The sequence below is a fragment of the Panthera uncia genome (genome assembly GCF_023721935.1).
Source record: "Panthera uncia isolate 11264 chromosome A3 unlocalized genomic scaffold, Puncia_PCG_1.0 HiC_scaffold_11, whole genome shotgun sequence".
NCBI classification, from domain to species: domain Eukaryota; kingdom Metazoa; phylum Chordata; class Mammalia; order Carnivora; family Felidae; genus Panthera; species Panthera uncia.
In genome coordinates, this window is record NW_026057578.1 from 43,761,850 (window position 1) to 43,785,458 (window position 23,609).

General features: G+C 45.0%; 1 protein-coding gene across 2 annotated transcripts in view; it reads left to right on the forward strand.

Annotated features, from left to right (window-relative positions):
* SLC24A3 (solute carrier family 24 member 3) overlaps positions 1-23,609 on the forward strand; it is a 480,576-nt gene that overhangs the window by 400,510 nt on the left and 56,457 nt on the right. For both annotated transcript variants that reach the window (XM_049651202.1, XM_049651201.1), the window contains exon 7: positions 13,545-13,619. In XM_049651202.1, the coding sequence (XP_049507159.1) occupies positions 13,545-13,619 (75 nt within the window). The remainder of the gene's footprint in view (positions 1-13,544; positions 13,620-23,609) is intronic.

The window sequence follows — 23,609 nt, forward strand, 5'->3', positions numbered from 1 at the left end:
TTCCAGCGGCCAAATCACAGCCCAGCTCAGCTAACTCACCATTTCTGAAGGGGGGACTCAAGCATGAGTGTTTCATAAAACTTCCAGATGATTCCAAAGGGCAGCCAAGGCTGAGAACCAGGCCTTCCTGAGAGAGTCTGATTCAGAAGGTCTGGATTGAGCTAAGGAATCTGTATTTGTCAAACACACCCAGGTCATTCTTATGAGCAGATAATTCTTGCCAGTCACCTGCAAGGAGCTGACCATGGGGGCTCTGTGGGTGTTCACCCCTGTTTCAAGATGTGATTCAATCACTTTCAAACTGTCAACTGTAGGTAATTGTGTAACCTCACTAAGCCTTAGTTGACTCATCTGTAAAACGGAAGTATTGAAAGATTGGAAGGAAAAAGGCATATAAGGTGCTTAGTATAATATTTGACACAGAAGAACTAATTTTAAGGCGTTGACTGTTATAGGAAGGGACTTCACTGCGTACCAGGGCCTCTTTGGAAACAGCCCTACTACTGGTCCCAGAAGGTTCCAAATTGCTCACAGAAGCCTTTTCCTACCTAGAAATGAGATAGGGTGCTCCAGATAAGGCCACAACTTGCCAAGTGCTCTTTGTTTCAAATGCACACATGCCCAAGATCCCTTTCACTTCCAAATTATAGGATTTTCTCAGACATTGTTGAATAAATCCTTGCACGTTGCTGAGAGTCTAGTGTGGGTAAATATTATCATTCCAGGTAGAGGACTGAGAAAAGGAAGAGCATAGGCCATGCTCCTGATCACACAGCACATTAATGGTTAATCTGGGGAGAAACTGAAAAGTGCGGAGAATGAATGCCGAGGAGGGAAGTGCGGACAGAGGGACAGGGATCTCCATTCCTGGGAGTCACCTGGAACCCACTCCTTGTCTTGGCTTCCTCCGCACAGTGTAAACACATATCCCTACTATTGTACTTTCCATACTGCATTTTGATTACATTTCTTATTCCATCAACAGCTAAGGTGCTAACTACCTTTCACCTAACACAGTCATCTGAAAAGTGAAAAATTAACCTAACTTCTTAGATAACCTCTTGCCATGTTTTTGGCTGAGAACTGTTCAGCTCCTGGGGAAGGAGGTTTTGGTTGGCTGGCTGGTGTTACTGGCTGCCCTGATCACTCGGTTCCCTCAGCTCTCTGTTTTATTGCCTAACACAGATAAAGCCAGGATGTGTTATTGGTGTCACCATGTTTTAATTCTTGATTTCCTTAATGTGGGGGGGGGGGGATATCTTCCAAGCACTCATTAAAGAAATGTTCTTGGTTCAATTTGCCCTGGCTGCAGAATCAATTCATGAACGTCACCTGCTGTCCCTGCCCTGAGTCACAGAAATTGCTTAAAATAGATTGCCTGACAGATCAACTGCAGCCGGATGAGCCACACAGACGTAGCAACCAGTACTTTTTTAGTATGAAAATATCACTGCCCTGCATCCACTCACGAGTAGGGGACAGGTGCTTCCTTCCCAACCTAGAGCCCCCACGGGTGGTGGCCTCCCACGTTTCCTTTGAACACATAGTCTGTTATAAGTCAGACTAACTCCTGATATTGCAAAAGTCCTATTCTTTGTCAAACAGTGGGTAGACATCTTAATTTTTAAAGTATATAATCCATGTTGCCTCTCCTCTATAACTTGATGAAGCCAGAGAAACATGGATCCTTCCAGGGATGAAAGGAACACTTCTAAATCCATACCTAAGTCTGTGAGCTGGGGTGGGGGTGGGGGGAGCTGGCTCTACTGTTTTTCTGTCCTTTTTGTCTTGAATATTTTAATGTTTAGAGGGAAGTGGTGTGTCCTGTCCCTCATGATTCCACTACCAGGTTTCCGACAGCAAGGACATCAGCTTCTGCATGTAGCACTATTATGGACATCAAACACTATTGTAATTGTGTAATTTAAGCCAGGGTCTTACTTCCATAAGCCTAACTCAAATACATGGTCTTCACTATCTCATGTCGGAACTCAAATGATATGTGTTAACTTCCTTTTTCATCAGTGCTCCAAATGAAGAGAAGCCCCACAGCATTTGGGGACCCTACTACCTATGATGATGCATCACAGATTGGGACACTGACATGATCCTTTAGCTTGAGACTGTCCTTCTAGGTTTCATAACCAATGAAATGAGGAGATGCCTGCTTCCTACGTATATCTGGCTGCTACCTCAAATAGTATAAATTTAAAAATAAATTCAGGGTGCCTGGGCTCAGTCAGTTGAGCGTCTGACTTTGGCTCAGGTCATGATCTCACGGTTCATGGGTTTGAGCCCCATGTAGGCTCTGTGCTGACAGCTCAGAGCCTGGAGCCTGCTTCAGATTCTGTGTCTCCCTCTCTCTCTGCCCCTCCCCTGCTCATGTTCTCTCTCTCTTGTCTCTCTCTCTCAAAAGTGAGTAAACATTAAAAATAATTTTAATAAAATAAAAATAAATTCAGCACCAGTCTTCTTTGGATTCTTTATCCCATCTATTCAGCAGATAGAATAAGAGAGCGCACAAGGGAGCTGGAATTCTCTAGCATGGTTCTACAAAGGGACAGTACAAAGGGGTGATCTCCCAGCATCTTCAGCAGAGTTGATGTTAGAAACTGATGAAGTAGGAAATTCCATATATAGAAGCATTAGGGTGCTTCTAATTTGCAGCTACAGCTCAGACATATACAGTTGCTCTTTGGCGTGAAGATCCTAAGTAACTACTCATGCCCACAGCATTGAGTCCAGCCCCACTGCCCAGTGTGAAGGCCAAGGGCCACCCTACCAGCCTCCTGCTCTTTACATTTCAGTTCCACAGGTGTGATCCAGACCCAAAAAATTCTCTATCCTCTGGTCCAGCACTTCTCCCACTGTAATGTGAATGTGGGTCATCTGGGGGTCTTGTTAAGATGCAGATTCTGATTCAGCAGGTCTAGCTCAGGGCCTGAGAGCTGCAGTTCAAACCAGCTGTTCTGGACCACACTTGGGGTAAATAGGAGGCATGCACCAAGCTGTGGGGAGAGCATCTCTTCATCCAGAGGACTGACACCCACTCTGCACTTACTAGGATGAGGTGGAAGAATGAATATTTGTGAGCCACTTCAATTCTTCTTGGAAAATGATATAAATATAGCCAAGTTTCTCTCCACAATAATGGCTGAAACAGAAACACACATAATTGAAATCACCAGATCACCCCAAATAGTGTTTTTTTTCAATATATGAAATTTATTGTCAAATTGGTTTCCATACAACACCCAGTGCTCATCCCAAAAGGTGCCTTCCTCAATACCCATCACCCTCCCTCCCACCCCCCATCAACCCTCAGTTTGTTCTCAGTTTATAAGAGTCTCTTATGCTTTGGCTCTCTCCCACTCTAACCTCTTTTTTTTTTCCCTTCCCCTCCCCCATGGGTTTCTGTTAAGTTTCTCAGGATCCACATAAGAGTGAAAACATGTGGTATCTGTCTTTCTCTGTATGGCTTATTTCACTTAGCATCACACTCTCCAGTTCCATCCACGTTGCTACAGAGGGCCATATTTCATTCTTTCTCATTGCCACGTAGTACTCCATTGTGTATATAAACCACAATTTCTTTATCCATTCATCAGTTGATGGACATTTCGGCTCTTTCCATAATTTGGCTATTGTTGAGAGTGCTGCTATAAACATTGGGGTACAAGTGCCCCTATGCATCAGTATTCCTGTATCCCTTGGGTAAATTCCTAGCAGTGCTATTGCTGGGTCATAGGGTAGATCTAGTTTTAATTTTTTGAGGAACCTCCACACTGTTTTCCAGAGTGGCTGCACCAATTTGCATTCCCACCAACAGTGCAAGAGGGTTCCCGTTTCTCCACATCCTCTCTAGCATCTATAGTCTCCTGATTTGTTCATTTTGGCCACTCTGACTGGTGTGAGGTGATATCTGAGTGTGGTTTTGAGCAAATAGTGTTTCTGCTATTAGCATCAAACCCCTCCATCTGAGTTCTCATCTGCATACCCAGAAGGGACTGAGAGCCCCCTCACCTCCCACCCCCTTTATGGCAGAAGGGACAACTGAGGAAATAATGAAAAGCCAGGAGCCAAGAAGGAGTAGAACCTCAGGACTTCTGTTTCAAAAACTAGATTAGAGGAGTCTGTGAACTTGAGTGAGAAAAAAATTACATCCTTACTTATTTTTACTGACCACGTATGTTTAACATTTTACTTCATTATTCATGAGGCACCAAGCCATAGTAGTAGTCACAGTACCTGATTTCATCTCCAGCAGAAATACAAGATACCTTCATGCTACATTACAGAGATTGCAGATTATCTTGGGTCGCTCTCCTTTCTCATCACTACATTGAAATGGCTAACTCTTCTTATAATAAGGAAGCTTACTGGCTCTTGTTAATAAAGAAACACATATATCACTAATATCTCAATGTTTTGATAACCAGATTTCAAGAAATCTGCTTCTTTGTAATTCTTTGTTATTTATTTCATATCTTTCAATACACACTTCTGAAAAGGGGTCCATAAGGTATGAAGGCATGCATCACACAAAATGTTGAAGACCTCCAACACAATGTTGTACTGTGAAGAAATGGCAGCTGGTGCCTTTAGTATTGTCAACACTAATTAAAATAATTCTTTTAGGTCAGGAATCACAAATGTATATTCCTGCAGAGCCCAGGAATATAATACATGAGTGAAGTGGTCAGTCTAAGAACAAGAGCAGAAAGAAAGTAATATATGGCAGCTGACTCTTGACTTTGGAGTTGGGGCAGTAGAATCAAGGGGACAGTGTTAAGCTGATGAATGTATGTCCTATCTAAAGAAGGCATGCCTGATGGCTCCACAGTGACATGAGAATGCCCCAGGTTGCCAGGTCTTCAGATATTTCCGAGAGAAGCCAAAAGTCTTGGTGTTGTAGAAATCCCCCCTACAACCACAAAATACTATAATGTACATCTTGGCATTGGCAATTACTGCAGTTAACAAGAAACAAAGGGAAGAAGATACTCTGAGCAGGCCAAACAACCAGAATAAAACAGCAATCAATATCCAGCAGAAGATAGACAATATAGAAAAAATTCAGCTTTCCCTTTGCCTTAAGAATATTCATTCCAAACTCACTAAACCTCCAATTTTGTACTTATTTAAAGGAAAGGCAAAGTAGTTATCTTAACCAATGCCTGAAATGTCATAAGGAGGATTACCAGATATAGCAAGTAAAAATAGAAGTCACCCAATTAAATTGCAATTTCAGATAAGCAACAAATATATTTTTAATATATTTCCCAGGTGATATTTGAAATTATACTTCTATTTTTTTAATTACTTGTTGTTACCTGAAATTCATATTTAACTGTATCCTGTGTCCTGTATCTTACCTGGAAACTTCACTAATAAGCCAACTCCAAGTGTGATGGAGTAGTTACTATTAAAGTTAATATGTGTCATTAATATTAATAACTAGCACTGTAATTGCATTTTTGTTTTGTGTGGGTAGCGTTTTTATTGGAGTACCACAAACATTCAGGAAAGTGCACATATCATCAGTACATCTCAATGACTTTTCCCAACCAAGCACACCCAGTAACCAGCACCCTGATCAAGAAGGAGAATGCCCTTTCAGACTCTATCCCTGGCCCAAGGGGAACACCATTCCAGACTTAAACAGCATAATTTTGGGGGCACCTGGCTGACACAGTCAGTAAAGCATGCGACTCTTGATCTCACGGTCGCTAGTTAGAGTCCCACATTGGAGGTAGAGGTTACTTAAAAATAAATAAACTTAAAAAAAAAAACAGCATAAGTTAGTATGTTGTGCTTTCAAACCTTATGTAAATGGGATTGGGTTGTATTTTTAAGTTTACAGAACTGTGTGTGTGTGTGTGTGTGTGTGAGAGAGAGAGAGAGAGAGGGGGGGGGTTGGGGGGAGAGAGATGGAGAGAATGCTTACCCCGATTATTGGCTCATTGTGTAAATCCGTGTTTTGGATACGGCAGACACTGCTGGTGCCCCACCCGTGATCCCTCATCCTCTCCATTTCAGTTCCCACCAGCCTGACTGCATTTCTCTTTCTGAAGGCTCTCCTTGGTCACTGCCCCTGGACAGGGAGTACCAGGTATTAACAGTCCTGGGTGCAGCCCTCAACCATGACCAATGGGAGTGGGTGGATAAATACTCCAGCTCCCTCTGCCCTGGAGCGAGACAAGGGAAGAAGCGTGTTCTCCAGGGCCTCCCAGAACTCCCCACCAGGAATCAGGATTGCACCCCAGTTGCCCCCTACTGTAATTTGCCCCTTGTCTTCTTTCTGTCATCTACCTCACTTTCCCCAGACCCTAGCAATGTTTCCTACCACCACCTCCCAAATAACCTTGGTGAACTCAAATCCTTGCCTCGGGCTCTATTTCTGGGTGGAATCACATCCCCATTAGGTGAAATTACCCTCATACCCTACATTTACTTGTACCTGGTGCCGGCACCTGGCACAGCAATGCCTGATGGTGAATGTATGCTCTACACCCTGTCCTAGAGTGGACAAAGGGCTCCAGGAGCACAGCCAGCAAGTCTGGGATTTTCTTCCTTAAGGCAAAGCTGACTCCTTGTGAAGTTTGATGTGTATGAGAACAGTCTAAGCTACCACATTTTGAACACCTACCAGGCAACAGCTTACATTTGACATGAAAACTCCTGCACTAATGTTTTGGATGATTGAGAAGGCACTTCTGAGTCCTGGGCGCTCTGGGTCATGATGAGCGTCCGTGGTTATTGTTCAGTACAATCAATGAAGACTGTTCAAGACATTACTGTGTGTCTGCCCTGTCCTGGTGTGGCCTCATGTTTATTTAACTATATCTCCAGTGGCAGCTTGTTTACTTCTCATTTGTTTTCCTCACCTAAAAGTATAACTCAAGATGAGATTTCCTAGAAAAAAAATTTTTAAATATAAATTCATTTTGTGAATTTTAATTTGTGAAGATTAATAAGCCAAAGTTCACTGTATTCTGCAAAAGCATAGTATTGTCTTTTAACATGACCTAATTATTACTGTCCATTTCTGACTATAAACCAGAAAGCAGGAGTCATTTATATATCAGGGGTTTTTCCCAGGATCAAAATATTTAAAAAGTGTAGTTGAGGGGCGCCAGGGTGGCTCAGTCGGTTAAGCGTCCAACCTCAGCTCAGGTCATGATCTCACGTCTCGTGGGTTCGAGCACCGTGTCAGGCTGTGTGCCGACAGCTCAGAGCCTGGAACCTACTTCGGATTCTGTGTCTCCCTCTCTGTCTGCCCCTCCCCCTACTCATGCTCTGTCTCTCTCTCTCTCTCTTTCAAAAATAAACATTAAAAAAAAATTTTTTTAAGGGTGCCTTGGTGGCTCAGTTGGTTGAGTATCTGACTTCTGCTCAGGTCATGATCTCATGGTTCGTGGGTTCGAGCCCCATGTTGGGCTCTATGCTGACAGCTCAGAGCCTGGAGCCTGCTTCAAATTCTGTGTCTCCCTCTCTGTCTGCCCTCCCCTCCTCTGCCAACAGAGACGCTCTCTCTCTCTCTCTCTCTCTCAAAAATAAACATAAAAAAAAGTGTAGTTAAATAATGAACAGACAGCAGTGCCAAGACTTCCCCATGGGAAGAAAACCCGGGTCAGGCCCTCACCTGTTCTGAACACCGCTTGTGAATTTTATGTGCTCCCAGAGTGTTTGGGGAACACCCCGGAGGCCCATCCTTGCCCCACGTCGTATGGCTGTCTTTCCTGAGATAAGAATTGGCTGTAGAAATTGTGTCAGCTCAAAAGCTTGGAACAAAACTCATGTTATGATTTTTCTAATCCTTTTTCCGTGAAATCTGTGTGAAATAACAAACATTTCTCTGAGAGGATCGTTGTATGTTTTGTGTCGTGTAACTATTATGCTGTTCCGACTGCTTCAATCGTTTTTCAAAAAGGCAAAGCACTTACAAGCCCGGGGTGTTTGTGCCTTTTAAAATGTGTCTACAATGTCAAATTCCACTGTTCATCGAGAAAACTCGTCATGGGGTGCCTGGGTGGCTCAGTCAGTTGAGCATCCAACTAGCGCAGGTCATGATCTCACAGTTCGTGGGTTTGAGCCCCAAATCAGGCTCTGTGCTGACAGCTCAGAGCCTGGAGCCTGCTTCAGATTCTGTGCCTCCCTCTCTATCTGCCCCTCCCCCACTCGTGCTTGCGCTCGCTCTCTCTCTCTCTCTCTCTGTCTCTCTCAAAAATAAACATTAAAAAAATCATCATATATATTACATTGCATTATATACATTTATACCATATATCTCCATATATTTTATGTGTGTATATTATCCTATATATAAACAGCTGCATATAGATTTGCAGTAATCATCTACAAAAAATATATCATTTTATTGTGAACAGTTAGTTAACTTTTAACCTCCTCGAAGGAGCCAGAATTCAAGAAGATTATCACTCAACATTTGAATAAAGGAGAATGTGTTTTTTCCTCTGTTTTGGAAGTGTGATGTTTTGGGTTTTTTTTCTTTTGGCATTATGCCACTGTGAAACTAAATGAAATTATAAAAAGGAAACTAAAGCTGCATATTCAATAGAAAAAGTGTGAAATGCACTCCAGAAATAGAAAAGATGATCAAGAAATACCAAGATGAAATTTCAATTGTGAAGGATTCCTGGAGCTAGGGGAAATAGAGCCTCTGCCTTTAATTTATGGAGGAGTGTGCCAGCGATGGCCTTCTGTAATCTGCACCATCTGTATCATTGATTAACGAGGTCAAGGGCAGGATTACTCACTGTTGGTTTTCTCCCAGGAGCCCTGTTCTAGTCTCTTCGCCAGAGTGACTTCTCAGTCTTCCTTGCAGCCATTTTGCAGAGTGCTAAGGAAGCATTGTCTTCTCATCGGTGCCTCCCCTGCTCTGAGTTGGGAGACACCTGCCAACAGATGACAGAGAGGCTCCCAGTTTGATGCAGAAGTGCTAACATGTCCCTCTCTATCAATAAATATGTTCGGGATCTGAGTCTGATGGTTGCTGACCCCCATGTAAAGAAAAAAGACCCTTCACTGAGAAGCAAAGGGAATGCCTTAGACCCCACGTCCCCCAGTCTGTGGAAAAGTGAAACATTCAGACACAGAACAATGAGCTGTGTTGGTGTTTGTTTGTTTTAACAAACCAAACTAGCTAAACAGAGGAGTTTCCAGTTTGTTTAACGGACTCTCTTGCTCCTGGAATATGTCTATACTGTGTCCATGTCTACAGTCTTTATGGCAACTCCTTTCTTCTTTGATTACTTGCCCTGAATCCTTTTAAAGCAGAATGTTTTTTTTAAATTTTATTAACATTTATTTATTTTCAAGAGACAAAGACAGAGTGCGAGTGGGGGAGGGGCAGAGAGAGAGAAAGATACAGAACCGGAAGCAGGCTCCAGGCTCTGAGCTGTCAGCACAGAGTCCGACGTGGGGCTCGAACCCACCAACAGTGAGATCATGACCTGAGCTGAAGTCTGACACAACCGACCGAGCCACCCAGGCGCCCCTAAAGCAGAATGGTTTTTTTAATTGAGCTGTGGTCACTGCTTTTTTGTCTCCCACCTTCAGCTCTTCCCTCCTTTGGCTACCATCTCCAAAACACCTACCTAATGACTTAAAGTCATGGAGAAAAGATCTCTGTGGGAGGCAGTAATGAATCAGTGTGTGCTTTCATTGCTGCCTGCAGGGAGGCCTTGTGCCGGAGTGTGCAGGGACAGAGGCTTGAGACCCAGGCTTCCTGGGTTCAGATCGCAGCTCTTCCCCACTGCTACTTGCACCATCTTGCCCAGATTGCTGGCCATCAAGGGTGACAGTGACCCTTCTTATCAGTCACTATAGGATTGGATGACATAACCATTCCCAATGCCTGTATTTGCAGGAAGTGTCAGGTAAATATCTGCCATGGTAATGAATGGTGATCACAGGAAGGTAAGGTAGAGGTAGACAGGAGGTCATGGTCACAGCTCTCAATACAGACATCACGGACTCATCAACGATGCTCTATTAATTCCCTCCAGGGTACGGAAAGAAATTCTTCTCTGGTTTGACTACTTACTTGTCTTTTGGTCATCCTTTCTATAGAAAAAAAAAATTGGTTTTGCTCAGGTGTGGGCTCTGAATCTGAAGCTAAATTTGATGGTGGTCTAGTGATTGAAAGCTGTTCTGGAGGATAAATGAACCACTTTTCATCTAGAGTTGGCATTTAGGCCTGATGCAAGATGTATTTCTTGCAGCACATCTAAATGGGTAATTTGTATCATACTTTCTTAGGTTTTAATTTTTATTGAAGTCATATATGCAAAGAGCTGAAAGAGGCAACCAATTCTAGAAAGCTTATTATGAAAGATAGCTCTCGTCTAATCCCACCAGCACCAATTTCCCACCTTTTTGAGTCAACTGTGTTTTGCTTTGGGTTTTTTTTTTTTAAGTTTATTAATTTATTTTTAGGGAGAGAGAGGGGGAGACAGAGAATCTCAAGCAGGCTCTGCGCCATCAGCACAGAGCCAGGCGTGGGGCTTGAACAAATAAACCATAGGATCATGACCTTAGCCAAAGTCAAGAGGTGGACACTGAACCAACTGAGCCACCCAGGTGCCCCAAGTCAACTGTGCGTTTTAAATGATGTACATTAGATGTGCAGCATAGTGATTGGTGGGGCATATCCTCCAGCAGCCTTTGAGAAAGGGTACACAGGAAGTAAATTTTCTGAGACAATTTAGCTTTTTATTTTTATGCTTCTCTCGCTTTTAATGAATAGTTTGGTCCGGCATAGAATTTCAGGCTAAAATCATTTTCCTCTCTAATTTTAAAAGTCGTCACTCATTGTCTTTTAGTTTTCAGTGCTTTTGTTGAGAAATAAAATGTCATTCTGGTTTTGATCCTTTGTATGTAATCCCATTACTCTCTTTCTAGTGGTTTCTAGGACCTTTCCTCTGTGCCAGCACTCTGAAAACTCATAATGATATGCCTCAGCGTACATCGTTTTTCTTTCTCTTTCTTTCTTTCTTTTTTTTTTTTTTTTTTTTTTTTTGGTCCATTGTGATGAACACTCAGGAAGCCGTTTTACTCAGAAAATGCCCATCTATAACTTCTGGGAATTTTTCTTTAATTACTTAATTTGATCATTTTCTCTCTCCTCTATTTTCTGGAACTTATGTTCTTCATGCCAGGTTTCCTGTTTCCATTAAGGTGAAGGAGGTACCTCACCTCACTACTGGTCTGCTTGAAGTGAGTGAGGAAGTTTATGGATTAAATGATTAAATAGCTTTTCAGTGTCCCTGTTTTCAGACCCTCCTTTCTTCCCACTTTTAGAGCTCTGCACATGGCCTAGCTGCGTGGCCCACTGTTCTGCTTTCCAGCATCCAAAATTTTGTTGCTCTGATCAGCTCTTATATACTCTTTCCCTTGGGGGTCTATCTTGTAAAAAAGAAAAAAAAAAAGCCCTTTACTATTACCTTGTCCTGTTATAACAAGAAAGAGCAAAGGTCATGGTATGTGTCCACAATCTGTGAGCTATAACTAAAAGCCCAAGTGATTTTTTTAAAGAAATTCAGAATTGATATTTGCCACATGTTTTAAGTTCATTTTCCTAATCATCATACATTGAGTCAATATTCACAACATTTTATGACCTGCTGGAAAATGGACAGTCCAGTCCCCTGTACGGCATTCCATAGATGAGCATAGATGCTAATGGGTACACTGTACAAGGGGAGAGGATGATAAAAGGGTAAATAAGGGGTGCCTGGGTGGCTCAGTCGGTTAAGTATTTGACTTCAGCCTAGGTCGTGATCTTGAGATTCGTGGGTTTGAGCCCCACGTCAGGCTCTGTGCTGACAGCTCAAAGCCTGCAGCCTCCTTCAGATTCTGTGTCTCCCTCTCTCTCTGCCCCTCCCTTGCTCGTGCTGTCTCTCTCTTTCTCTCAAGAATAAATAAACATTAAAAAAACTTTTTAAAGGGGTAAAGAATACTTTACATTTGTTCTGAAGTGATTTCTGTGGCATGAGTCCTTTTCTTGACAACCCCATCATCTGGAACTTAGATCTGCAAATACAAAGCCTAATAAGGCAAAATCAGCACTAGAAAATACCTAAGTGTCCCTATAACAAGTGAAAGAATGTGTTCATGGAAAGAGACTGGCCTCATTACTCATTTATGGTTCTATTTAAGTCATTCTTTCATGTTATTTGAATCCTTTTCTGGTTTGACTTTGCCTGATCTTTTCTTTATAGACTGACACAGTAGTCAGGGAGAGAGGAGGCTCCAAACGTGGCCCTGTCCCTGAATCCCTTTTTCTATTGTCTTTGGTGCAGCGTGTGCCTGTCACTGGCCCGGCTGACAGCTGACGTTTGCTGTGTCCTTATTCACGTACGAGGCCAAGGGCAAAGGCAGCTAGACATGTCCTGTGGCCATGGGGTGGCTGACACTTGTCTAGGGAGGCGGGAGGGAGCTATGAATGACAGCCCAGGAAGCACGTCCGACGCATCTCTCCAGACTGTCCCAGGTTCTTTGTGAGAGTCAAAATGGACTTGCTCCACAAAGCAAAGAGAAAATAGCATGCATCCCTTAAAAAGAGACTTGGAAGGGCTTACCAAGGAGAAATGACTTTTCCTCCGGGACAGAGATCCTGACCTAGCGTCTGCAGCTCCCCCCCTTGCCCGCAGCTGCTCCTCCCCATGGCCCAGCTGCGGCTCCATTGCCCTCCTTTGTCTCACCCAGGGGCTTTCTTCTCCTGCAGGAAGTCTGGGAGCAGCAGGTCAGGGCTGCCGTAGCCCCCAGCAGTGTGTCTCCTGGCCTCATCCCACAGCAGAGCCATTGTATCCTTAGAGGGACATTGCCCAACTGCCAAGAATAATGTTTTCTCTAGATAAATATGCAAATCGATGTTTTAAAAATTCTGATGAAACCAGGAGTCAGGTGCCGACAAGGACAGGCATGTAATAGAGGTGAGAGAAGAGGGTAGCAGACTGGACTTTTCCAGGCTCCTTCTGAAGGGCACCCGCTGCCCAGGCCTGGGGCTCATTGTATACAGGAGCATGGGCTGCAGCAGACACTAGAGCATTGACAAGGACACAGAGTAGGTTGCTCTAACGTCCCCTTGGCATAAGGGATGCTAAGGCTGGTGGGTTCCTGGGAGACATGGGTCTTTGAGTCAGCTTTGCTGAGCCTTCCCCACACTGCCCAGCAGCCTGGAACACGTCCCCCCGACCTTCCCTCTCTCCTTCACAGGGGTCACTCCTACCTTCGCCCTGACTCCCTCCCCGTTTTCTCACATGAGTGTCTCCCCCTCACAGAATTGTTGCAGGTTTAATCCTACCTTGGAATCTGCCTTTCAGAAGATCCAGACTAATATGCCCAAAGGCCTTCAGTAAATTTATATCACCGGACAGATTGACTGGGACCAGCACGGGAGACAGAAATACTTGGTTGTATTTCCAGCTTATCACTGGCCAGAGCCACCAGGAGCCAGGCTTTCTCCTTTGTGCTGTGGAATAGCCTGTTTCTTACTGTCTTTTCCCCCTTTCCTTCAGGTTGTGGCTCTTTCCTCGTGGTGTCTGCTGAGGGATTCGATTTACTACACGCTGTCTGTGGTCGCGCTCATTGTGGTAAGTGTGGGATGCACACCTCACCTGAGTCCCTTGCTGTTTCTCTTCCTCGTCCTTCTCACCACTCGGGGTTATATGCAGCTCCTCCGCATGGAGTAAGTTCAAGGTCTCTGGTGATGAATGAGCGAATGGATGTCTATGCATGGAGGTGGCTTTTCTTTTTTCCAGCTACTTTGATCACCCAGAACCCCAGCATGATAGTTTGGTGCTCACAACAAGACATTTGACTGACTCTGGTTATCTGGTTCCATGAGAGTCCTCTGCTGTTTCCCTGTGATCCCCTGACCACTGCCTCTCACTTTCTCATGGTCTCCTCTGTAACTCTCTTCAGCGTCAGTGTCCCTGGGTTTGGACCTTACTTCTGCCTCTCTGTATGCTCTCCCAGGACAGTGCCCACGGTCATTACCACCTTTGTGCAGACACCTTCACACTATTTTCTTGGCAATGGCATCTCTCAAAGGTCCAGTCACGGATAAGCCACTCTGTACTGGATATCTTCTGTCCCAAACCCAACATGTCTCTAAACTTAGGATGACTTCCCCAAGACAGGACCCCCTTTCTAGTATTTCAGCCCCTATTTCTCTCTTAGCCACCCAACCTGAGAATGACTTTAAGTTGACCTTTCTCCCAATTCCACCATATACCCATTTGGCTTAATTGTAGATTTTCATCTTGTAAAAATGTCCTCAGTATGTCCCTTCATAGCCCGTTTTACTTGAGGCTCTTTATGTCTTTGGTCTGAACTGATACAGCCCATTGCAGGTCAGTCTTAAAACTAGTAACATCGCTGCCAGCCCCCCTCCTTCACCCCCAGGCAGTCCTCAGAGCTGCCTGTACATGCCAGTCCCTTGTGACTCCATGTCACCTGTGGGGACAAATCCAGACCCCTTAGCTTGAGTCATCCGGAAGAAAGGGGGCAAATCAGAAAGACCTGAAATGGAAGCTAGGACATCTGACTTCTAATTGTGGTCCTCTCCCTTCTTGCTAGCTCTAATGACCTTGGAGAAATCAAAGTCTCTTCAAGTCTGAGTTTTCTTACCTACAGAACAGGAATAGATCCACTGAAGGGTTTACTCACCTGTCTACAAAGCACTTCCCTGTAGGTTATTTAATTGTAAATATCTCTACAATTAAGCTAAAAGTGATGTTTAATACAAGGCTTTCTACAAGGAACAAGTAGATATTTCAGCCAACAGCAGTTCCTGACAGTGAAGATCTTGGGTTTACAACCTCTTTCCAAGGGCCGTTAACCATCGGGAGGGTAAAGATCTGACCAAGAGTAGAGAGTTCATTTACACCGCATTGGAATTAAAGACATGCCTCTTCTGTTGAACTTTCAGTTGGTAGACTTAAAGACATGTGTGGATTCTGTGTTCTCATTCTCAGTTATTACCTGTAAGGAAGGTATGATCACCCCAAATCTAGAAGATTCTGCTGTTCACACAGCCCAGACTTCTCAAACACTCGTTTCAGTGAGCTTTGAGCTTTGTCCTGCAACGTAGGAACCCACATTGATCATGTGTGCCATTTGCTCAACCTGCCTGTAGGGTAATTTAGGACGGGTTTTGAAAGTTACTGTTTTCAAGAGACATGGCTTGGAGATAGCGCAAATGAATGCAACTCTGTATTTTGCTGCATTTCAGAAAGAGAAGACCATTCCCAGAAAGGCGAGGTGATGAGGCAGAAAGTACAGGCTGAGATTTCCCCAGGGCACAGACTTGGCATGTGCACTCCTGACAGTGAATTGCCCACACTGGCTTCTTTCTCTGTTCTCAGTACAGACACCTCCTGGACTCGATGGGAAGTAACTTGTCTTCAGTCAGATTTATCGGGACATGCCCATGATTTTTTTTTTTTAATATAATTGTTGCTAATGATGTGTAAAGATGTAAAGCGGTTTTGCTTCTTTGGCCTGCGGGTGATGCCCACCCGAGTAGGGTCTTTGGGCCAACCAGTCATCTGCCTCATGCGTGGCTGTGAATCACAGAGCTGAGCCAGCTGAAATACCCAGGCTGCTGCAGCTCTGTATTTTCCTCAGATGGCTGGCCGCAAGGTGTAAAAGCCAGTGATTCTCTGCTATTCCCTGAAGGTCTATACTGTGTGTTTACAGACCAGATGTCAAGGCTGGAGTTTTCCAATTTGAGAAAAATTACATTTCTCCACTGTTAGAAAGTAATGGCAGAGATAAAGCTTGAGTCCTCAGCGTTTAGTCTTGGCTCTTCTGACTTTTACTGGTGTCCTGCCAACTTCAGTGCACCCTGGAAACACCCAACATTCTTATCTAAAAGGTGTAACTCTGAGATTTCAATCCAGTAGGTTCTGGAGGAGAGCCCAGGAAGTTGTATGTTGGCCACAATCTTCTCTGCCCCTCAGGTGATTCTGATGCATGCTCACCTCAGAAACTCAACTTCAGATGCGGTTGGACACCATTTCCTTGAGATAAGTCCTCTGCTGCCTGGCAGTGATCGCTTCCAGAGGAGATGTTGAGATTCTCAAACACAAGACATTGTGGCAGCCCACTTGTCTAGATTTCTGACTGCTGTTCATTTTTGGGGTCATTTTCACATAAGTCTTAAAACTGGTGTAAGGAGTAGAACAGTCATACATAGAAGCATGGCATTTAGCAGAAAGGGTTTCTCAGTGTCCCCAAATCTATTCCATGGCCCAGCCCCAGGCTACTGCTCACACCCGCTGTTTTTATCAGGGTTTCCTGTTCTCCTTTTTCTATGTTTCCCCCAATGTCATGGTAACAAAATCACTTTCCTTCTGGCCTTCCTTATATAATATGGGGTTCCCTATGGGACCCTGCAGTGGACACTTAAAATTCCTGTATTTAAAAGCCTTCCTCCTATCCACAAATAATTGCCAACCATCCAAACAATTTATTTTAACTATTAGGGTTTTTTTTTTTTAACCTTCTACCCACTCTTTATGGTTCTGAAATGTTCAGAAGACAGAACTCCTGGTCCCCTGGGGGGATGCAATAAAGAGCTCGTTCACCCAGAGGGCAAGTCTGGACTAAGTGGGACCAGATGGCTATTTCTATGTACATCCCAGTGAGAGGCCTTACAGACCCCCATTCAGAGGAGCCCCAAGGACAAACTGTGGGGCCCTGGATCCAGACAACAGGAGAGACAGCTTCCACAGGGACGTTTGTGCCGCTGGACCAGGAGAGTGCAGACAGTCATGATTACCTGGGTCTGAAGCAGCTGAAATGGAAGCTGGCTTGAGAGATGGATAAGACCAACAAGCAAACACATAGGAACAAGACAAGCATGTACACACTGAAACCAACAGGGCTTAAGACAGTTAACTAAGAGGGATGTCTGGGTGGCTCAGTCGGTTGAGCGTCTGACTTCGGCTCAGGTCATAATATCGCGGTGAGTGAGTTTGAATCCCGCATTGGGCTCTGTGCGGACAGCTCAGAGGATGGAGCCTGCTTCAGATTCTGTGTCTCCCTCTCTCTCTGCCCCTTCCCCACTTGCTCTCCTTTTCTCTCAAAAATAAATAAACATTAAAAAAAAAAAAAAGACAGTTAACTTACAGACCAGGGACTTGGTTCACTTGGATATTTGGGTTCCATCTACCTTGGCTCTGTGCTATTTTCTGCTTGGCTTGTTGTTGTCTTGAAGGGAGAAAGCAGAAGAAATTAAGAATGTGTTACTGTCAATGGCAGTTATAGTATCAGAAACATTCAGTGTGTGTCTGTCTGCCTTTCCCGCCCCATCAGGCGACTCTCTCTAGCCCTGGTGACATTCCACATAGAGAAGCCTCAGGCCCTGGGGAAGCCGCACAAGGCCCAGAGGCTCACCCCATGATTTGAGTCTCTCTCTGCAAGAGAAGTGTCCCCTCTTAGGTTCTGAAAGCATTCTGGGTTCTTGGAGCATGTCCTTATGTGCATCTGCAAACTCTTACAGACGTCTTGCTGCATCTGTCCCACGCCGGTGACCCACCCCCAACTGACGTCCATCAGCAGCGCAGCTCTGCCTGGCCCTACTTTCTCCCAGTTCCAGTGGGCCCCACCCATCCCTTTTATTGAAATGTTACTGTAATTTACATAATCGTGTAATTTACATAAATGCAAATGATTCATTACATCCTCCGTCTAACAGCTGCCCTAAAAAGGAATACTTTATTTTTACCCTTCGTCTCTGCTTTGAGATTGCAGATTGTGGGCATTAAGAGAAGGGAAACCTCTTGGGAGAGCGGATAGGCCTCAGAGACAGGTTCTAGATCACTTCATTGGCTCACAAATCCAGACTCAGGAGGCCACCTACCTGGAGAAGGGCCCGGTAAGAACTTGGCAGCAGCTGGGGGGGCCCTTGGGGCAACTGAGCATGGGCATGTGGGGTGAGGCCCATCCGAGGTAACGCTTCCCTCTCTTCTGACTGCAATCCCCCCCCCAAGGGGATTTTGTGGGGACACAGAGAGACCACTTAGCTGACCCAGCCGCCAGAGATGGCCTGGGAAGCACTGTCCAGGAGTGTAGCCACGGGCCACAGGTGGTTCTTGAGCTCTTGGAATGCAATTAAGGAGACCAAGGAACTGAATTTTAACTTCAATCAATTTAAATGTATGTAGCCACATGAGGCTAGTGCTTATCATACCAGGTAGCACAGTTGTAGAGAGCATATCCATCCATAGAAAATATATGCACATTCTCACAGGCATTCCTAAGTTTTTTCTTTTTAAATCTAAGTTTATTTATTATTTTGAGAGAGACAGAGCGAGTGGGGCAGGGTCAGAGAGCAAGGGAGAGAGCGATTCCCAACCAGGCTCCTCAGTATCAACACAGAGCCCAATGCAGGGCTCGAACCCATGAACCATAAAATCAAGACCTGAGCCAAAACCAAGAGTCAGACGCTTGACCAACTGAGCCACCCAGGCTCCCCCTTCCCTAAGTTTTAACAAGCATAGACTCAATACTGCAAGACCGAGTGCTGGGTCTGTCAATGAAGGATTTCTAGTTCAGTACTCATGACTATGCAGGCCAGCGAATTACATGGGTCCCATTTTACATATGGCAAAACTGAGGCTCCAGAAATTCAGGGACTTGCCCAGGGTCAGGGAGCAGCAATAGCTCAGGTTTGCCAGAGGAGGTGTCTAAGATGGTACATCTGTGCCTCCCTAGAAAAGAATTTGGATTTCCCCTCCAATCAAATCTGCCTTTTCATCTTGAAATCATCCTGTTTTCCCTCACCCACCATGCAGTCCACCATTAGAGAGTAAGTATGTGCTGGCTGTGCTTTCTTCCTATTTTTAGACTGAAGGGAATAGCTTGTGCCTTCCTTCTCCTGGAATTCTTTCCTTAAGACAGCTGACTGTAATTGATCCAGAATCTTCTTATGTTGCCCTATCTGTGAGAGAAAAGACATGTCAGAGTCATGTTGATGACTGTCCTTTCCCCCTACCCCTCCACTGGCTTCCAGGGCCCTGCCCCTCTGGCTCACGGCCTCTCCTTCCTGGCCCCCTTCTTGCAAGGAACTCCCTGCTTCTTCTCTCTCCAGTTCAGCAACACTGAAGCTCTTATGCTCATGGTACCCCTGTTACGTCTCAGCTCCCCTTCTAGCAAAGTGAGAAATAACCATGGTAGCTGGAAGATTCTCCCAGGGAATGAATGTGAGAAATTTTAAGTTCTTTAAACAAATCAACAATGATCATACAAAGTGTGGCCTGTGTCATTATCCCCGCCCCTGAGAGGAGGAGGGGCCTGCTCTAAATGATGTCGGGGTACACCAGGAAGCCGCGTCTTCCTTGGGTCTGCTCCAGGAGCAGGGAAGTGGGTCAGCCAGACTGTGGGATGCACAGAGGACCCCCTTCTCTTTCATAAGGAAGACAACTTGGAAGTTGTAGTTAACGTGTCTCTGGTTTCGCACTGCCCAGCAAACCAACCTTTTTGGTTTAGCAAACTATCCTCCCCATATCCTAAATCTGTCCCTGTATCCATTTTCCTTTCCCTGGTATCCTGCCTCTGCATACTTCAAGCCCTGCTCATAGTGCAAGTCCTGCTCAAGCCCTGCCTTTAGATAGTCTTTATTTCCTACCCTCCTCCAGCTCCCACCACTGTCGTCCACCTGCTAGAGATCCTGACATTGAAACTCCTGTTTAACCTTCAAGTGTAAACCGTATCAGTGCATAACAGCAGCTTTCCAGTGCATTCCATCAGATTCCTTCCCTCAGAAGGCCTTCCCTCAGATGGCCTCGCCTAAGCCATCTGCACCCTAAGTCCCCAGAGCTGAGGAAGTCAAAACTCCATTTGGGCACATCTCCCAAGGGCGTCTCCATTCTGTTGAGTGACAAGTCGGGGCGGCAGGGGCAGCTTCCGTTTCCATCTAGGGGGGAAAGATTTTTCAAGGTTTTAGTCTCTTGAAAGACAACAGTGGTGTTGATTTTCTCCTATTACGTGTGCTGCTGAACATCCTAATGGTGCCAGTGATTGTAACGCAAGCTACGGAAATCTCAGGCTCTTCAGTGCGGCTGCTTCTGCTCCATGGCTACAGCTTGTAGTAAGCCAATCCATGGACTGACATGCAGTGTGGGGACAGCCACCTGCCTCTCTGCTCAGAAGCCAGCCAGGCTGTCTGCTGTCCACACACCTGGGCGATTCCTGGCCCGTGTTTTCCCTGCTTGAGGGTGCCACATCCTTAGCAATTCCCTGGGATGTTCTGTCATCCAGGGATTCACCTGCCTGCTGTAAGCCTATCTCTCTTAGAAGAACTCTAGAGCAGATACCAGGACTGAAAGCTGGTTTCCATGGTACCCAACTGTTTCTCTGAGGCCTGAAGGAAAAGAGAGGTTTTTTTTTCTTCAAAATCACTCTTGCGTGTGTGTGTTCACATTTAGCTCGTCTGTGGAACACGTGGAAAGCTTAAGGGTGAAGCCAAAGGTAGCTTTGGATGAATCACATTGGAGTCAGAGAGCAGGTCTGCTGACCAGCCGTGTGCAGCAAACCTGGGGCTCAGGTGCCACTTAGCACCACCCGTGTGTGGTCACTGGGGGTGGCCGCAGTGTCTGGCACAAACACAACCAGAAAAGCACAAAGATCTGCTTCCCAAGCAAGGCTCATTTTCAGAAACCTGACCAGGATAAAGGTGAGTCAGTTCCAAAGGCCACACAGCAGGACTCTCGACTGCAACACGGGATTTGAGTGGTGGCATGAGCTTGAGGGACCTGCCTGTCCCCACCTCAGAATGTGTCCTGCCTCCCCAACGTTGGCTGAAGATTCCTTTAGGAAGCTGTCTGTTTTGAGGTGCTTACCCTCCTACCAGGAAGTTTCATGGAGCCTTGAAATGGACTTGATCTGACTTCCTTCCAACCCCACTCACTGCCTTGGCAGAATGGACAGGCAGAGGGTAGGACGTGAGCACCACCTAGTGGTGAATGGGTGGGAGTGGGGGTGTGATTTCCTGTTTCAGACAGGTACCTATATAAACGATCTCGGGGTTTTTTTTCTACCCTAGTAATGCCGCTGTAAGGGGCCAAGGCAGTGGTTTCGTCTTCTTTTAGCCATGGAAAGAGTGTGGAAATACAGAGGGATATTCAACATTTGCCTTAAGAAAAATAGAATAGACTAAAATAAAATAAAATAAAATAAAACTGTTAGGAGTAACAAATCCATTCCCTGGAACCATCAGCAAAGTCGAGTGGGAGAGTTGCCTGTCCTTGTCATTTTAAGTTTCCAGACAGAGCGATTCCAGCGCTGCGTCAGGGTGGTCCAGTGCCATACTGTCCCACAGGAACATTCTGTGAACAGTGCCAGTTTCCTCGTTTTCAGCCCTCTCAGTGTGTGATGATCAGTGGCTCAACCTCATCCAGAGGCCACCAACAAGGCTCAGAGACATAACTCGCCGTCCGCCTCCTTTCCTGTTTCCTCGTAGGTTTTCTTAAAGGCCTGACTTTTATTTCCTTTTATCTATTTTGCTATTTTTTTTTAGTCCTCTCATTTTCCCACCCAATCTTCTTAAAGAAGTTGATTAAAACCCAGACTGTGTTTGCTCATTAGCCACAGGGTAGCTAAGGGCTCCTGGCTGTCAGTGGTCAGTGATGGGATATCCCTCACCAGTTACTTGGAGTCTTCCAGGTCACCACCATTTGTCAGAATTTGTAGGGAGGCCATGGACATTTCGCTTTCCTGGCCTGCCTCCCTCAAGCACATTCCCACCCCCAACTTCGCTGGCCACAGCCACTGCCTTAACGTTGGATTCATGATGCTCCTTAATTGTGTATCTAGTTCAGAACCCACTCTTCCCTGATTCATTGTGTCCTGTGTAAATTCCATTCTCATTTTGTACAATTCAGCCTATTCTGATTTTTCCCCATTGTTATGATCACTGAGATAATCAATCACTAGAGGCATACTGATCTATGCCCCCACCTGTCTGTCACATGGCATAGAATAAGGGCTTCTTTTATATTATAGCTGCTTTTATATTATACAGTATCGCCTGCCTTCCCTGATACGCGAAAATTAAATTGGCACTTTAATAAACTCTTTACCAGTGTCTCGTGCTCTCTTAAGTGACGATGAATTGATTGCTCCAGCGTGCTACTCGAGACTGATACTGAATTAACTTCAATTAATAGAAACGTTTTCCATCTTCAATCATTTGTTCTGTTCCATGATTTCTCAACAATATTTTTTTTTTAAGCTGGTGATTATACAAAAGGGTCTGGGAGCCTTCCAAGGGATGGATTGCATACCATCCAGCCTAGATCACGGGATGGTTTCCTTTATTTCTTTAATTCTCTTCCCATTCTGGTTTGACATTTCCATGCAAATGTCAACCTGTTGAATCCCATAACAAGAGTCACAAAGCTGCTGAAGACAACATCTTTGTCAATGTCTTGTCAGGAAGTGTGAGTACAAATAAGTGAGGACCCTTTCTTTTCCTCTTGTCTTTACGCCTTTGGGGTAATTGGAGAGAGGTCTTTTCATGTGCCTTCTGAGCCATACCTGCTCGTCTGTGTCCCTCCCCTGCTCGTCTCTGCCTCTCTCTCGCAACATATGGTTATTCTGATCTCTGGGGACCGAAGCGATGCCTGTGTCATTTGTTGACTTTACTAAATCTGTGCAGTACTGACACTTTGAACCCAGATGTTTCTTCTGCCTTAGAGTCTCCAGAGGGCCACCTGCTCAGAGATGATCATACCCAGAGCAATCGTATCTGGTGAAGGTGGAAAGTGCAAGCTATGAAGCAACGCTCAGCTTCCTGCTTGACTAAAATATAGGCGTTCCCACTCGTTTTCAACAGTGCACCGTTTGGGCACATAAATGTGTCATGGAAAGAAGATTTAAGAGCCAGGCCCGAGTTCTAGAACAAACTCTGTGAACCCTCAAGAAAATTCCTTGTGTTCTCTGTGGCTCCGTTTCCCCATATAGAATCAAAGGGCCAAAATTATACCACTTCTTCCCCTAAAGCGAGAAGTGATTTGGAATGATATATGAGCTAGGGCTTAAATGAATTCAATTTTTGTTGTGTATTCCTTTTGGATGCTATCTGATCGGGGCGAAATCTCCATTTGGTTCTTGTATGTCTTCCAGCTGCCTCTGACTCCTGCTTATCTCCTTTAGCTAAAGGGCAGGCCCGTGGACCAGGGCACGGGCAGCCCACAGTGCCCTGCTGAGACTTTCAATCACTGTTGTCAGCACATTTATTTTTCACCCTCTGCACACTGGTGGCAAGTGAAGCTGGTTCTCTACTTCTGGTTGTGATGCAGAGGTTCCTTTGAAAGTAAATTCTTTTAGGGAAACAAACAAAACAAACAAAATAGGTCCACTTAAAAAATATTGAGTACATAGAAGTCTGCATGCTTGCCTAAAAGCTTAAAGGTACTACAGAGTGCACAGGCACATGCAGACGTCTTACAGGTGGCCCACAAGTGGCTAATGCTTGCAAGCACCTGCCAGGCTTCCCCCATCCCCTTCTGGATCTAAAATTCTACAGTGCGGCTTGCTCTGCACAGCAGGGGGTCATGCGTTCCTCTCACTGC